Genomic DNA, 17,139 nt, shown 5'->3' on the forward strand with positions numbered 1-17,139 from the left:
GAGGCTTTTCCTGTGTCAGACATGACTGCTAGTGAGGTGTAAGTGGTGCACTTATCTACACTAAGTGTTTTCCTACTGTACCTTGCTAGTGAGTTGTAGTCAGGGTGTGCTAATCCCTTTAACCTACAACTACTAAGTTCAGTAGAACTTAATATGCTAAGCTTTTGATTTATATGTACCTAGAGGTACTAGATGTGATCTTTCAATTTGATAAAAGATTGCAATGGTAAAACAACAGCAAGCTCAAATCCGCACCGCTGCTCACCAATGTGAGAAGTTGGCCTGATAGGTGATGTTTCCAATTCTGGAACCACCGATTATCAGACCAAGCAATCCCTTATGGTGTCTGGTTGTAAGTCAACCTTATTAGACAAGCTATCCTAGGGGTAGCATGGACTAAGCAGCCTAAAGGCTTAACTTAAGAGGTCGTGTTAAGCGAGCTGTTTTACCACATACAATCCTGTAATATCAAATGAAAGGACACCACACAAGTATATATTATAAAAATATATGTGTTTATTACTAAAAACAATCCCCAGTATTCTTTATGAATAAAGGGGCACAAGCGTTAAATCAAAAGCACTGTTTAAACATACAAAGTTGCACAATTATGGATGAGGGCGGGTGGCCACTCAAACCATATATTAAACAAGTGGTATAAGAGATGCCACTCGAGCAGTGGTTAGGCCTAGGGCCTAGGGAATCGCTGGGAGCAGTCGGGACAAGCAATGCTGAAGTCGGGAACGGCCCACGGGATTCGGGAGCAGTGCGGAAAGCGCACGCATGCACCAATGTTAACCAATGGTGCGTAAAAGTTGTAAAGTTAGAGTTTAAGGACACTTCCGCTGAACCTAGAGGAACAAAACTTAAGACACAGACCCTAGAGATGTGTACCAGTGTGGGAACACCGGCGGAGCAAAGTTACCTCCCCCACAGGAAGCGGGTGCACAGGGTCGAAGTTGAGTCGGGTTTCGTCACGCAGGCTCTTGGTGCTTGAAGCTGAAAGGGCTGCAGGCGGGGTGAAAGTGAAGTGTCCGGTGGAGTCCAAGGGTGGACTCAAGTCGAAGAGTACCTGAAAGCAGAGGGGACAGAGTCTAGGTCACTCAGCAGTGACCAGGGTGGAACCAGGACGGAACCAGGCAATGTCGGGCGCAATCAGGTGGTCGTCGAGGAGCTTCTCTCCGCTGTCACGTGGGCTCTGGGGCATCTGCGATGTCCAAGAGCAGGTCACGATCTGTCCCACGCAGGCTCTCGCCGTCGGCGCTGTCGGCTTCAAGATTGGAGCAAACAACACTTGGCAAAAGCAATCCACGCGGAACCGGGAGATTGCTTCTCACTCAAACCAGGAAGGTCAGAGTGGGGGCTCCTTTTCAGGGGAGCTGGTGTAGATCTGGAGCAACCAGATTCACAAGTCGTATTTGTAGTTTCGTCGGCACAGGGACCACTAGCCAGCTGGCAAGTGACCGGGCCAACGCGTTGAGCCAAATGGAGCAGAAGGGCCCCACGCAGCACTCGTCGAGTGTGGAGGGCTGAACTTCGTTGCAAGAGTGGCTCAGGGTAAGGGCTTCTCAAACCCCGGTGTACAGCTTCGAGGGTCACTCGTGGGCTGCACGGTCAGCGTCTCGTGGTCAATTCAAGATGGCGTGCCCCACGCTTCCGGTCGCCTCCACGGGTCTCAGGTCTGCAGGGACTGTGGATCGGGCTGTTGGAAGGCAGGCAAGCTTGATCTCGTCGATCTCTGTTGCTCGAGCTCTGGCGGGAACTGCAACAAAGTAGACGTCGAGGGCTGGATGGTGCCTGTTTGCACAGGGTGGTCACTCCTTGACCACAAGGGAGATTCTTCGGGCTTCCACGTTGAGTAGGAGGTCCAAGGGTCCAGAGTTTCGTTTCTTATGTTTCGTTCAGGAAATCTAAAGTGCATTGGCACTGCTCCCACTCTTATTCGAATCTTGGGGGCTGGATTACCTGCTAGGTCCCCTCCTATGGGTGGGACCCAGGAAGTGGGTGGATACACCCCCTTCCTTTGATCCAGGCCGCCCTGGCACGAGGGCTGGAGTGCCCCAGAACCGGTTTGGCCGGATTATGCAAGGGGCAGCCTTGTGCGCCCCAAGCAGTGTCTGGTTTCTTTCAAACCTCCCTGCTACAATCCACTATCTCCTGTCTGGAGGGTGGTAACACCCCCCTGCGACAGGAAACCCTTTGTCCAGGCCCCATTTGGCTGAGTTTCGGTCAGCCGCAGGGGGTCAGACTCTTGTCTGTGGCAGAGGCATCCATTTTGTGGATCTAAGGTCCTTTTAGAAATTAACCGCATTTAAGTAAAGTAACATGTCTTACCCCTCTAGAGGGGTGGAATGCTATGCCCGTCGCCAGAACTGGCGAGGGGATAGTATTCCAAATCGTATGACACCTTACACGACATGTTTTGATAAAGCCAAACCAAAGTTGCTATATAACCGCGAGGATTATAAGGCACTTAAGAGTATATGGTATGGCCTTATCCTGAAACAGCTTAGGGAGTTGTTCCCGACAGCTGCAGACAGGCTCAGCTCATGCTAGAGCTCCATCTCACATTAAACCACGCACTCTGCCTCCAGGATTGATGAGGCCTTCCATAGGAGTGGCTCACAGGTTAATATGTGTCCAGATATAGGTTTAGATATAGGTATACTATATCTAAGTAAGGGGTGATTACACCACCTTACCCCAGCTGAGTGATCAGCCAGTTGTGTCAATTTAAGAACCAGCCAGGGGTGGCAAAAGATATGCTGCAGCCCCTGGTAGGCCTTGGTGGCCCCTATGCCCTGGGCACCTATAGTGCATTATACAGGGGCTGACAAGGAGTCCATTTCCAATTGTGGTATGTACCTAGGGTACATGGAATCCATTTTACAGAGAGAGCAGATGGCCTGGGGCCCTGATTAGCAGGGAACCAGGTCAACTAAGTCAAAAAACCAGCTAAACACAGGCAAAAAATCGGGGGTAACCATAGTCAGGTAGCCACCTTCCTACACTCCCCTATCACATGGGACAGATCCTGGGGTATACTAGCCCCTTTCATCAGAAGTTCTCCCAGCTGATACCCAGTATGGGAAACCTAAAGCAATCGATAATAATCTTAACAACAAACAACAGTAGGATCTAAATGTATACTTATACTGAAACTACTTAAGAAAATAACGCCACTGCTCCCACTTTCAGCAAGAAAAGCAATAGCGGTGGCTGTAGTTATATCTAGATCGCATTATGCCAACCAAGTATATGTAAGAATACCCAATATGACATTCATAGATTACGAGTAATTCACAGCGATGCAGCTTGTTTACTATAGCATCTTCCGAGGTGGACACACGTCACACCTATATGAAAATAACAAATTCGCTCTAAGGCCCTCTGCCTCAGCTCTAAAGGGTTGAGAGGTCTAGCCCCTCACTTCATTGCAAACCAGGCGGAGATGCATACACCGCTACAAAACTTACAATCTCTCTTGAATTTACTTGCTATTGCAAAAATTATAGAAGATCAAATCAGGTGGACGCAGCTTTGTGGTACAAGCTCCGTCCATTCCGAGCTCTCTCCCGGTTAAAAACATTTTTAATCTAACTTCAAGTGTTTTCCCAGAAATCTGATAACCCACAAGCCTATTCATACTACATTTTTTCCCAGTCTGATTTGTCGTCTTCTCTTTTATGTATTTCTGATTCAGTGCCAAGAAACCCCAGGTTGAACATGCTCTTTATATATTCAGTGACATAAGAAGCATTTTGCCGCCCTGTGGAGGTTTGATATGTTGACGCGTGCTTCAGTCACTGAACCGAATATTGCAAAAGAGAGCTGTACAGTGCAAGTGAGAATGATAGTGCAGTCTTGTCTGCCAGGATATTATAAACCTTCGATTGCTGCAGTTCTCTTTTTTAGGTAGCACAGTGTGTAATTTGGACAGAGCAAGGAACAGACATGGGGCCTAATTTAGATCTTGGCGGTATTCCCTCCGTCACTCGTATTCCCTCCGTCAGCTCGCCGATCATCTTGGCTGGAGTGCCTCCAACAGCCGCTTCTGCCTCTTACGCCGTCAATTCAGTTGAAAATTCCTGGCGGAGTCGTGGAATTCTGGCGTTCTTTTGTCGATGGACCCGCCAACCTCTAAATAGAGTGGATGAACCGCCAAGAAGGCATACAGTTAATCAAGTCGAAAAAGTGATGTCTAAGCCATACTGCCTAGATCGAAATCAAGCTTATTGTGCTGGAAACACATTTCAAATCAGTTTCTTTCATAATACATGGACTAGGTTATGGGCATTGTGAAAGAAAATTTAATGATTGAATTTTTGGGTGGTTTTAGAAATGAGCGATGTTCTCTGATCACACCGGGCATGGTGAGACGGGAAGGAATATTTTGACCTAACTGTCCTGTGATAACGTGTTGTCTTTTCTCTTTTCTTTCTTTCTGCAGACACTTGAGACTTGAAAATCAAGGTACCAGAATGGGGAGAAGACGGGCTCCAGGAAAGAAAGTGACAGCGCAGTGTTCACGTGAATCCGTAAGAGCCACAGTCCCATCTTTACCTCTCCATAAAGTCTCCGCTTCAGGATCTCAAAATGATGCTCAAAGGGACCGGGACCTGGAACCACTTTCGGAGAACCTGCCCCACATTATCCTTCTATCCATGCTGGAGGAGTTGGAAGCCAAACTGGATAACTTGCTGAACACTGTGGAGGACGTACCTTCTAGAGTTGCTGGGATGATTAAGAAAATCTGGATAGAAAAGGATCAAGGTTACCTAGATAATGGTGCAGTGTCTTTGGAGGTGGTTTGTCCAGCGAGCATTAGAGATTGTGCTGTTAGCCGGTCTCCTGCGACACCTCAACTGGACAGGCCAGGGGAACCGAGCTTGTGTCTTCAGACAGTGTGTTATGATGGGCATGCACTAAAGCAGGAGTGTACGCTCTCTTCGCCAACTGATGTTCAAGGGCGTCCAGAGGAGCCAAACCTTTGTCTACAGCCAGTGTTCCCAGATCAACGTGAATCACGGAGGACCAGTGCTTGCAACCTGGGTTTCCAGATGTACACGAGTCGAAGTGAGACCAGTGCTTACAACCTTGTTTTCCAGATGTACACGAGTCGCAGCAGGACCAGCGCATGCAGACTGGTTTTCCAGATCTACACGAGTCGAAGCGAGTCCAGCGCAAGCAGCTTCAGTTTGCAGATGTACATGAGTCGCAGCAGGAAGAGTGCATGCAGCCTGGGTTTCCCGATGTACACGAGTCGCAGCGAGACCAGTGCATGCCACCTGGGTTTCCAGATGGAAATGGACTACAGATGGATTGTACTCTAGCCAGATGTCCTCAGACAGATCCTCCAGGCAGATCACTGCAAGCAAACCTGTGTCTTCCCTCAGAATTTGTTGTTGGCCAGGCACCAGAGCAAGACCAGAGCGTACAGTCAGCGTTTACAGAAGAGAGGGAGCCAGATGAGGCCCTGAAGCAAGAACCATCTTCAATGTCTAGTAAAAGCTGGGACCAACGACAGAACCTCTGCCCACACCCACTATTTCCTGATGGACACGAACCACAGCAAAACCACCGTATACAACCCGTGCTACCAGATGGGAACGGACCTGGTGATCCCTTGGAGGAAGAATTGATGTGTTTTTATTTCCAAGATCCCCAGGAGAACCGCAGCCTACAACCTGTGTCATCTGATGGGAAGTCATCAGTTGAACACTTAGAGCCTGGGCTATTGTCCTTTCATAAGTTGGGGTCACAACAAACCCAGCGCCTACAGCAACACTTATGCTTGAAGCAGGAACTTCCCTATGCACAGGATCCAAATGTGAACTACGAGCTGGAATCTATGCGCCCTGAAGCACGGGAACCAGAGCAGAAAGACAAGCTAGAGCAGACCTGTGCAGATGCACCGGGTTCAGATCAAAACAACACGGTGGAACCACTGCACACTGCTGCACTGGATCTAGAGAGAGAATCGGTGCTTCCTGAAGCTCAAAAAACAGATCAGAACACGGTAGAACTACTACACCCAGAGGAGCAGGATTCAAATCAGAACTGCAAGTTAGAACCAGCCTGTACTGATGCAGAGGGTTCAGATCAGAGCTACATACTCGAACTACTGCATCCTGAATCACAGCATCAACATCAGACCTGCAAGGCAGAACTGCTCTGTCCTGAAGAGCGGGGTCAGCCTGTGCCCCCATCATGCCTAGAACTGGACACAATTACTGCAGATGAAGACGCCCCCTCAGACTCAATGGAGACAGGACCAACACAGTCACATGTATTGCCGTCCAAATGCACCCCAGGTATGTGTTTCGCTATACATGGACACGCGGAGTGCATACTAACACATGTAACCTCTTGAGAATGCATATTAGCAGATTTTAGAAAGTCTCCAAGGGGATCATTTGCTGTTGGGTGGAACCCCCTGAGCGATACTGACCCCCAGAGTACGAGCACACAGGGTGCAGGTGTGTCCCTGTACTCTTCTCTGTTTCCACACAGGACTGCATCCTTCCTGTGAAGAAACAGGCCTGGTTATGGGACTCTGCATGAGACAAATAGGACAGTAGCTCTCATCCTTCCTTGTCCGCCCCTATTTTAGGCTGAGGAACTGGAAATAGCACAATTCATGGGAGAATTTACTGGCCAGACTCACACGTAATAGTCGGATACAAGTGATGTGGTGTTCATTGAGAATAGCCGACATGCACAGTCTAGAGCGGGAACTGTGTTTCCAGTTGCTCAGTTACATTTGGTAAGACGCAGTCGTCTCCAGTTCCTGATATAAAAATCAGAGTCTGTATTCAGCCTCAACAGCAGGGCCGACCAGGGATGTTCTTGCCACTGCAGGGTTCTCCAAGAGTGCACACGGCCTTGTTGTGAAAGACAGATACACTACGTGATTCGTTGTATGTGACTTGTGAGTTCACCCACCCGAATTCTAGCTCAGGCCCAAGTGTGCTATGAATGGTTTTAAGGGAAGATATACATAGCCATGGTCTCCCTACAGCAGCATCCTGCCTTTAGTAAACTCTTTAACTATGTAAAATGTCATCGCATCATCACACATAACATGCTGAGTTAGGGTTTGCACACCCGTAGTGCGAGTTATTCAGTATTATGGGTATCTTTCATAGATTCACATGCCTGAATCATTCCCCGTCGTCGGGGTGGGAGTCCCCGGTATATAATAACAGTAATGTCATATAGACATATACATACTAATAGGCCAGAGGCCTCACATTAGTAACCTATCCAAGTCCTTTTGTAAAAAGGACCAAACTTTGGCCAGGAGCCAATCAGCTACTAGCGCCCTCTAGAACCTTCCTGGAAGGAGCCCTAGTCCCTCAGATTTTCTACCGCACGTCGTGCTAAGGGAGTCTCCACTGAGCTCTGCTCAGCTATCTGGTATTTTTCGATTTATTCCATATTTTTCACTTCAATATTACTCTTGTGGAGGAGTGCTAGAGCAGCTATGTCTATCATTCCTAAAAAAGGGTTCTTTAGACCTTGTGCCTCGTGTAGTAAGCTGAGACTACATGTAGATGACAAACATGAAGACTGCCTCTACTGTCTCTACCCTGAACATTCTGCCAAGGATTGTAAGGTCTGCCGCACTTTTGGAGTTCTGGACTAAATTACGGTCCAGAGGTGTCAGGGATAACACCCGAAGACCCCTGAGTTCTACCTGTCTTGGTGCACAAATAAAACAGAAACACGGGCTTCTCGATGGTGGCGTCAAAGACCAAAGGTTTATTACTGCAGGGATACAGAAGTCACAGAAACTACACACGGGCAGATTCTAGGAGCCTGTTCGATTTGTACGAGGTGGGTTGTTCCTTAAATACACAATTTCTAGCTGTAGGCAACATTCTTCACATACTCGTACATTTCTTAAACTTTGTATTCTAAACAATAAATATTTGGCGTTAAACAGGAACTGTCCATGAATTTCTGATGTCAAACATTACAAATGAGGGGTACCCACTGTTCGATCAAAATCTCATGTCATCTTCTCATTCAGGAGCCGGACCGCCTCATCGTAAATTTCGTCACCTCCCCCTAATAAAGGCCCAGAAGGAAAGGAGCAGAGCCAGGTGCAGAAGATAGAAAAACAGGATAAGAGATGTTTGTGGGTCGTAAATGGGCACGGCTGCCGTTTTCGGCCGCCTAATCATGATCAGTCCAACGAGCACGGGAACCAGTATAGCAGGACTGGCCTCAGGCAGAGGGGCAGCTTCTGCCGAGTCATGCGGCCACAGCGTTTCTGAACTAGGGTGTACGTGTCATTCACAAGGTGAATCGCCGGCTAAAGCCTACGTGTCCTTTAGCGAAATGAATTGATCAGAGGTCACTGTTTGCTCATTGACTATGTGAGGGCAAGAATACAAGATGGATGCTGTATTCTAAAATGGATGCCGTGATGTATCGGAAATGTGCTTGTAACATGAGTGTTCTTGCTCATAGCATAGCGAAAACACCAGGGTATACTATATGGATCATTTACGGTTCACTGGTACCGAAATTATAGGTTTACGACAACGTCGAAAACACGGATTTCGAATTGTCACGGAACCTCAGACCCTCCTTTTGCCCTTACATAGGCAATTACTCACTCTATGTCAGAGTCTGTCTCGATGTTCATCAGATCAGTAATATGTTGCTGTAGCATTATTCTTTCTCGCACCTTGTCTCCCAACACAGGTGGTCTCCTTAAACAGGTTGCAGCACCGAGACTACACAAGGCAGGGCCACACTGGATAACAAGACAGCACGAGAATAGGAACACTAAGGCAATACCAATGACCACCAGAACCTTCCATCCCCACGCTGATAATAGAGTCCAAAGCCATTCCATTAGCGACCAGTTTCCCTTGCCTACGTGAATAGAGTCGGAAATTTTGTGTAGCTTAGAGATCGCTTCGTATACTGTCGGAGCATTATTGGGGATATAAACACAGCAGCTCGATTGGATCATTCTGCATACCCCACCTCGATCTGCAAGTATTACATCAAGAACCATACGATTCTGTAATGTCATGAGACGATCCGCCTGAAGCTCAGCTGTTAAGTTACTAAGGGCACCAGCAGTTTCTGTAATAGTAGATTCAACTACCCGTGTTAGCTGACGTAGATTTCTACTATTGGCCATAGGCCCCCAGAACGGAAGGAAGCCTTTGAAGAAGTCTCCGGCTTCCTGACCAGCTGTGTCTTCCTTGCTGAAAACACCTCTTACCATTCTGGTTCTGTGATAATTTGGGGCAGCTGTATATGTCGGAGGCAACAGTCGAGCAATATAACATGAACCTGAAAAGTCTGCAGGCAGCCATGTATATGCCCTGTCTTTACAGATGAAGTAGGTACCCTTAGCGGTTAGGAAGGCAGGGGAAGAGTTTGATGGATACACGTAAGTTTCAACACAGTCGCTCTTCCCTAGCCGAGCTCTTGGATTCCTCCCATTACCTTGCAAACAGACTTGACCTCGGTGAGGTACGACCCAAACTGGAGTGGAGCTTTTATGCTTGTTTTCACCCAAACTAATGCTATACTCCGTAGTATTCCAACTCAAATAGACTCGTAGCTCATCTTTAGGTATAAATGGGGTGTTATTGACATCTTTAATCATGTCAGTTATTCCCTTTAACAAAGCTTTATTAGCGGAGTTATACTTGGTGGAACATGGAGGACGCGGGGGATAGGTCTCGAGGGCATAGACGAATACAGTCTGAAAGGCCTGATATGATCCATTATAGCTAAAAGGCAAGACCAGGTGGGGAATGCCTTTGTCCATAGTGTGTGGTATCAAACCGCACACCCAGCAGTCTGTTGTGTTAACTACCAGTTGGTGTTGGTGCAAGAGTTGTACAAAAGTGTTATTTATGAATTCTGAGCGTCGAGCTTGCTCATGTTCGGGAAACGGATGAAAGGAATGAAAAGAAGCACCAGTAGGAGAAACAGGAGCATGGGGAGGTACTGTAGTCGTGATTGGTGCAAAGATTAAATGAATACCAATGGCAATTCCACCCATCAACGTTATTAAAACAATCAAAAATGTAACTGCACATTGCATCAGAAAGCATTTGCTATGTAAAATTTTGTATAATCTATTTCTGCGAGCATAAATTACATTCTCTCGGTGCAGCCCAGGAAGCTCCATCTTCTACAACCGCTCGTGACCACTGATGATTTGTACGTAGTTGAAAATGCCTCTATCAGCCCTGGGAGTTCCCAGGACTAACAGAAAGACCAACCTTGTGTCTAGCCCCCGCAGATTCAACTAGGCACAAAGCCACGACCCTACGGCGACCCAGACGGCAAGGTAATAGAAACAAAAAAATAAAACAGGGAAATACAAAATATTCAGCAAACTTCCTGGCTGGAAAATAATGTAAGAAAATATGAAAAATAGGCAGTTGTCTGCTTTATTTGTCCTTAGAATGAGAGCGAAGGTTGTATCTCAGTTTTCCTGACGTTGTTTGATCCGGGAATAGTTCGTTTTCGGCAGGAGAAACAATGTTCGTATTCGTAGATGACGAATGTTTGTTTGATGCAGTGTTTTGGTCAGTGATCACAGAAACAGCTTCAGGGTGGGAGTCAGAGTTTGGTGAATCAGTTGTCAGTTCTGCATCACTGAAAGGAAGATATCTAGGAACAGGTTCTGTATCAGAGGCACTAATTCCTTGTCTAACCCAGTTGTCATAGGGGAGTGGAAGGGGTACACGCTTAGTGTGAGTAGCATGGACCCAATTTTTCCGGTCAACCACACGTACAGCAGTCCTTGTCCCCAAGAGCACTTGAAACGGGCCCACAAACTTCGGTTGGAGGTTCCTGGTCCGTCCGAAGTTTCGGATGACGATGAAATCTCCGGGTTTCAGCTGATGACCTGGACTTTCCGGAGGCTTTGGCAATGCATCGAAAACCTGTTGGTGAATGAGGCTCAATTTAGCAGTCAAGTCAAAAAGGTAATCAATTAACATTGGGTACTCTAGCTGCTTAAATTCTCGTGGTCTCGGTACCCCCGAGACATTTGCGGGGCGACCGAACACAATCTCATATGGGCTAAGCCCTACTCGAGAGTGCACAGTCGCTCTAGTGGATAACAAGGCCAGCGGTAGTGCATCTGGCCAGGACAAACCCGTGGAAGCTTGGATTTTAGCAAGTTTCAGTTTAAGTGTACCATTGTACCCTTCAACTAAACCTGCTGACTGGGGGTGGTTCGCACTATGGAACTTCTGTCTAATCCCTAAGCCTGCACACACACTCTGCATAACTTTCCCTACGAACTCACTCCCATTGTCTGACCATACGATCCGTGGCATTCCATACCTGGGGAAGTATTCTTTTAGGAGGATTTTAGCAGTGGACAGGGCAGTGTTATCTTTTAACGGATATGCTTCGATCCATCTCGAAAAAGCACAGACTACCACCAGGACATATTTAAGGTTACTACATCGGTCCATGTGGATGAAATCCAACTGAATCACTTCGAAGGGACAAGAGGGAGGAGCGAAATGTCCAGCGGGTGTGGGAGTTCCCTTACCAGAATTATGCATCAGGCATACCATGCAGTTCCTAACCACTCTTTCTGCACACTTACTGATTCCATCATTCTTCCAGACTGGCGCCAACATTTTACAAATCCCTTTAGAACTGATGTGCGCTGCTCCATGCGCCATCGTTACCACCGCAAGCACATACGCATCAAACAACATCCAACGCTGATGCTCCGACAAGTCAATCCAACATCCACTCGAGTCCAATTTACCCGTTTTCTCTTTCCATGCAATCTTTTCCTCTTCAGTCGCTTCTTCCTGAATTGCTTTCACACTTTCCACTGTGTCTTCACACATTCCTGATTCAGCAACCCATCTCGCAGATGATGCAACATACATCCCACTCATCGTATTCCTAGCTGTCTGTTTAGCTATCTCATCAGCAAAAGCATTTCCACGACCAACATCATCCGTAACCGCTCGATGAGCGCTGCATTTCACAATCGCAACTTCAGTTGGTAAGGTTAGAGATTCCAACAAGTCATTGACTAGCTGACCATGCTGGATCTTAGTCCCATGGGACGTAATAAAACCTCTTTCCTTCCACAGTCGACCAAAACTATGCGCTACGCCGAACGCATACTGACTGTCTGTGAACACATTCACTCTCTTTCCCTTTGCTAAAACACACGCTCTAGTCAATGCAATTAATTCTGCAGCTTGGGCAGAATTCTGACTCACTCTTGCAGTCTCCACAATCGTACTCAAGGTCGTTACTGCGTAGGCAGCTGTCACATCACCATTCTCCAATTTAAAACAAGACCCGTCAACATATAACGTGCCATCTGGATCTGGTAACGGAGTGTCCTTAAGATCAATCCGTCCTTTTGTCTCCTCCTCGGTTCTAAAACAACAGTCATGGGGTTCAGAATCACTCGACTCCTGGCTAGTCGGCAACAGTGTTGCTGGATTCAGTACATTGCATCTTTTAATCTGAATGTGATTCGCTAGTAGTGTCAGCTCGTAGCCTGATAATCTAGCACTGGTGAGGTGCTGAGTTTTTGTTCGGTTCATGAGTGTATCCACGGCATGTGGAACCATGACTATTAGCATATTGTTCATGACCAGACCAGCAGATTGTCGAATGGACACTGCAGCTGCTGCTGTAGCTCTTAAGCAACTTGGCAACGCTCTGGCTACCGGGTCTAATGTTGATGAGAAATACTCACAAGGACGTTGTTTATCCCCAAATCGTTGCGTCAAAACACTTAATGCACAACCTTCACTTTCATGAACATAGAGTGTAAATGGTTTGCTGTAGTCAGGTGTACCCAACACAGGAGCTGAACACAGTGCTTTTCGTAACTCAGAGAAACTCTGCTGACATTCGTCAGACCAGGGCACCGGACTCGGAACACCTTTTCCGGTCAGAGCCACCAATGGTTTTGCCAAGAGAGAAAAATTTGGGATCCATTGCCTGCAGTATGAAGTGATACCTAAAAACGCACGCACTTCTCTCTGTGTACTAGGAACATTCATCTGAGTAATTGTTTTTATCCTCTCCGGGGTCAACCTTCTTCCCTCCTTTGACAAGAGATGACCTAGATAGGTCACTTCTTGGCAACAATATTGTAGTTTGGAAGGTGACACCTTGTGATTAAAATTCGACAAATGATTCAGTAGGGAAATTGTAGCTGTTTTGCAAGTTTCCTTGTCATCAGCAGCCACTAGAAGGTCATCTACATATTGGACCAGGGCAGAACCAGGAGGAAGTACAAAAGAATCTAACTGGCTCTTTAATGCCTGACTGTAAATGGATGGGCTTTCACAATAGCCTTGTGGAGCGCGTTTAAACCTGAAACTTCGACCTCCTAGAGAGAAACCGAAAATATCTCTGCTTTCCTCGGCTATCGGAATGCTGAAAAAGGCATTTTTCAAGTCAATCACTGTAAACCATGTGGCCGTAGCAGGAATCAGCGTCAACAATGCAGTAATGTCTGGAACCACAGGAAACTGTGGAATCACAATTTTGTTAACCTCTCTGAGGTCAATTACAAATCTGTAGGTTTTGAAGGATCAGTGCGTTTCAGAATCGGCAAGACAGGACTGTTACAGACATTCCCTCTAGTTTCTTCTATTACGTCTTTCTGGATCAGATCTTGTACTATCAATAAGAGCGCACGCTCGCCTTCGCTAGAGATCCTATATTGTGGGATTTGTAGGAATTTAACATTTGCTTTCAAACTTACTACATAAGGGGGAATTTCCAAAAGACCTACATCATTAGGACCAGTCGCCCAAAGAGTATCAGGGAGAGAACGCAGCTCCTGTGGGAGTGCGTCCTTTGACAAGTATATTGGGGAGATGACTCTCTTACCCAACGTGAGCTGTACTCCTGAAGGAGAACAGTACAGTGTCGCATACAGGCGTTTTAACAGATCTAAACCAAGCAGATTCTCATTGCACCCGGTCGACAAAATCAAGGGTGCTTTTAATTGACGAGGCCCAACAGAAATAGACAAAGGACCAGAAACAGGATTGTGAACAGGGGCGCCTGAAAAACCTACTGAAACGTTTGTTAAGCCAGACAAAGGTGCGCCAGGGAGTTTCGCATGCATGATAGAACTTTTTGCTGCACCAGTATCCAACAGAAACGGTTCGACCACACCTGATGTAGCTACTGTGACATAAGGCCCACTCTGATCTACTGGAACTGATACTACTCCCTCTCTTTGTCCATGGCTGTCCTAGTACCCATTTTGTTGAAGTTCCTCGCTAACCTCACAGTAATCTTCTACATGGTACTGTTGAGATCTACCAGGCTGTGCAGATTGTCCATTCCGCTGATCGAAATAATTAGAGGGGCGATCATTAGTCTGCGGAGGCATAGTACCTCGTCCTCGGCCTCTAGGGGTTTGCGTAAAACCACCACGACCTCTCTGAGCTGGAACGCCATTATTTTGTGCTAGGACTGGACACTCATTCTTGTAATGACCTTCCTTTTTGCAGTAAGCACACTGATTCCATTGGTACTGCGGTCTTTGGGAACCGTACTCGGTTCTCTGATGTGGCCCTTGCTGTGAGTTTGTCTGATTCGTGCGAGGTGGATATGCCTGCTGTAAAAGGACTTTAGTTTTTAAATTTTTTGTTTTCTTTTCTGACTTTTCTTTCTCTTCTTTATCCCTATTTTCATAGTACTGAGCAGTTGCAAGTATTTGCGCAGTCGTAGAGACAGCCCACGCACTTTCCGAATCTTTTAATTTATTGCTTAGCTCTGGTAACAAGTTATGCACAAATTTATCGACAAACAATCTCTGGCCTCCCTCCGTGCTCATATCCTGACCACTGTGATCTACGAAAGTTTCTTCAAATCTAGTGAAGAAGTCGGAGACACTTTCGTCTCTCTTCTGCTTGCATGCGGACAGTTTGTCCCAATTAACGCGCAATGCTGGCATCAAAGTTTTCATTAAATCGATTATCCTACCAGGTAAATTAGCAATTACAGGTTCAGGCTTGGAACCACCAATTTGTTGACCATCTGCCGCTACTATGGCTGGCCAATCATCACCTAGAGCAACTGGATGATTTTCGTTACGAATTTTAGCCCAAATAGGTTGCGGCACTACATTGCCAAATAGCATGTCGATGTCTGCTAAGTTCATGACACAAGCTTTAACCGTCTGAGTCAGCTCTTTATAATACCCAGCTGGGTTTTTACGCGGGTCTGGCAAAGCCTGTTTTACTGCTAATACTTCAGCTCGTTTCCACGGAATGTGTATCCACACTCTCTGGAACTGCGCTGGAGCGGCTGCAATACCATTGACCGCATCAGCTTGAATGGCTTTGCGCCATATTGGCGGAACCTCCCTCATCGGATATTGACGACCTTGTTTTGAGCTACGTTTCTCTAGGTCCCTTGGTGAGCGGAGAGACGGATCAAACCTATAGCCTAAAATCAGTTCCATCGCTTCTTTTACATCCTGGCCTACTATCATACCTGCGGCAAATTTTTGTTGAACATGGATTAATTCATCCGGAACTGATTCAGAGTCATCCTCCTCCAAATCCTCACGCAAAAGGGAACACATTACGTCGAACACATAACGCTGTGTCGGTTCGTTCCATTGCATAAATGTATCTAATACATCTCGTACATCATACCTTCCAATTTTCGAAATCCACCTAAGGGCTGTGGAATCTAATATTCCTCGTTCTTCAACACTCGGAAGCTGACTACGTCTCTGAGTAGATTCAGATGCAGGAGTCTTAATTAGAGTTTTTTAAAAAGGAGATAGAATATTAGAGACAGATTCAGTGATTTTCCGACGAACAGAATGTGGAGAGATAAAGCTTGCAGAATGTTTGAGAAGAGATGTAGTTGGAACAGTTAAAACAGTAAGAGTAGGTGTAGCAGGCAAAACAACTTGCGAAATAACAGGTATGAGCGGAGCAGGCATAGGCAGAGGAGCAGGCAATCCTGGAAGAGGGGTTGCCGGAAAAAAGGTTGTTAACCACAGGGAGTGCTGGAGCTAGATTCAAGGGAGCAGGAGCAGGTATCCCAGGCTGTCCAGCAGCCGGTAATAAAACATGTGGTAATGGCGGGGCCGTAGCACCCTGTGCATACGGTGGAGGTGACCTCAACAAGTAGGACAATAGGGGATCCTTTTCAGGGTCCTCTACTGGCTTAGCAGCACATGATGGCAGGGCAGGGTAGCACTTATCAATCGCCAAATTACGCTCTCTATCAGATATCTCTATTGCTTTCTCAGTTTCATCGAGTTGTAGCTGCTTAGCAGACTGTATTAAGGTCAACTCTTGCTCTTTTTTCTCTTTCTTCAATTTCTTAAGCTCTCTTTGTTTGGATTCTTTTCGCCAACAACGGAAAGAATCAAACATTGCCGGCCGGGCTTTCTTCTCAAACAGTTTTATTTCCAAATTGTTAAGGATCTCAGGTTCAAAACTACCATGTAGTGGCCAACTAAGGACACCATCCTTTTTCGTGTAGCGGACCCACACCTCATTATAAGATATAGGCCCCACACCATGCTTGCAGTAGAGCTCATAAGTAGGGGTTCCAATTGGAGGGACCGGACATGAGTCCTCCAACCGGGAATCCCTGTAGCAACCAAAACATGAAAACATACAGTTTTTCCGATTTACCATTTTGAAAAACCGGAACACGGAACAAACACAGACAAAGATGCGCAATCGAGAACTTAGGCCTATCAAATGAACCAATGTGTCGACACCCAAACCAAACCAAAGATTATCGTAACGAGAAAAACCAGTGATAATCTACAAAACCAAGTCCAGTCAGAGAACTGAAAGGATCATCCAAACAGGAGCAACCAATTGATAAATCCTTACAAAGTAACCAAAAGCAACCAGCAACCACTTAATACTTAACTGAGGCACTGTAGACGTCACCAAGGAGAAACCCGTCACATCTCGCCGTACTAAGGTCTGCACCTCGGGTCCAAGACAGGGCGACTGTGGTAAATAAATAATTAATTACCGGTTCTATTTTTCAGGATACTCATATAAACAGGTAGCTCAATAAATAAGAGTCAAGATTCGAGGTAGCTGAAGTTTACAGGCTTTAATCAGGCATAAAGGACAGGAACAGGACAGCCTG

General features: G+C 46.4%; 1 protein-coding gene across 1 annotated transcript in view; it reads left to right on the forward strand.

Annotated features, from left to right (window-relative positions):
• Window positions 1–4,481: 4,481 nt before the first annotated feature.
• Window positions 4,482–17,139, forward strand: part of LOC144768156 (uncharacterized) — an 87,907-nt gene continuing 75,249 nt past the window's right edge. Inside the window, 2 exon segments of the mRNA XM_078651608.1 lie at window positions 4,482–5,022; window positions 5,025–6,314. Of these exon segments, the coding sequence (XP_078507734.1) occupies window positions 4,482–5,022; window positions 5,025–6,314 (1,831 nt within the window).

This window comes from Lissotriton helveticus, chromosome 1_1, assembly GCF_964261635.1.
Source record: "Lissotriton helveticus chromosome 1_1, aLisHel1.1, whole genome shotgun sequence".
Classification (NCBI taxonomy): domain Eukaryota; kingdom Metazoa; phylum Chordata; class Amphibia; order Caudata; family Salamandridae; genus Lissotriton; species Lissotriton helveticus.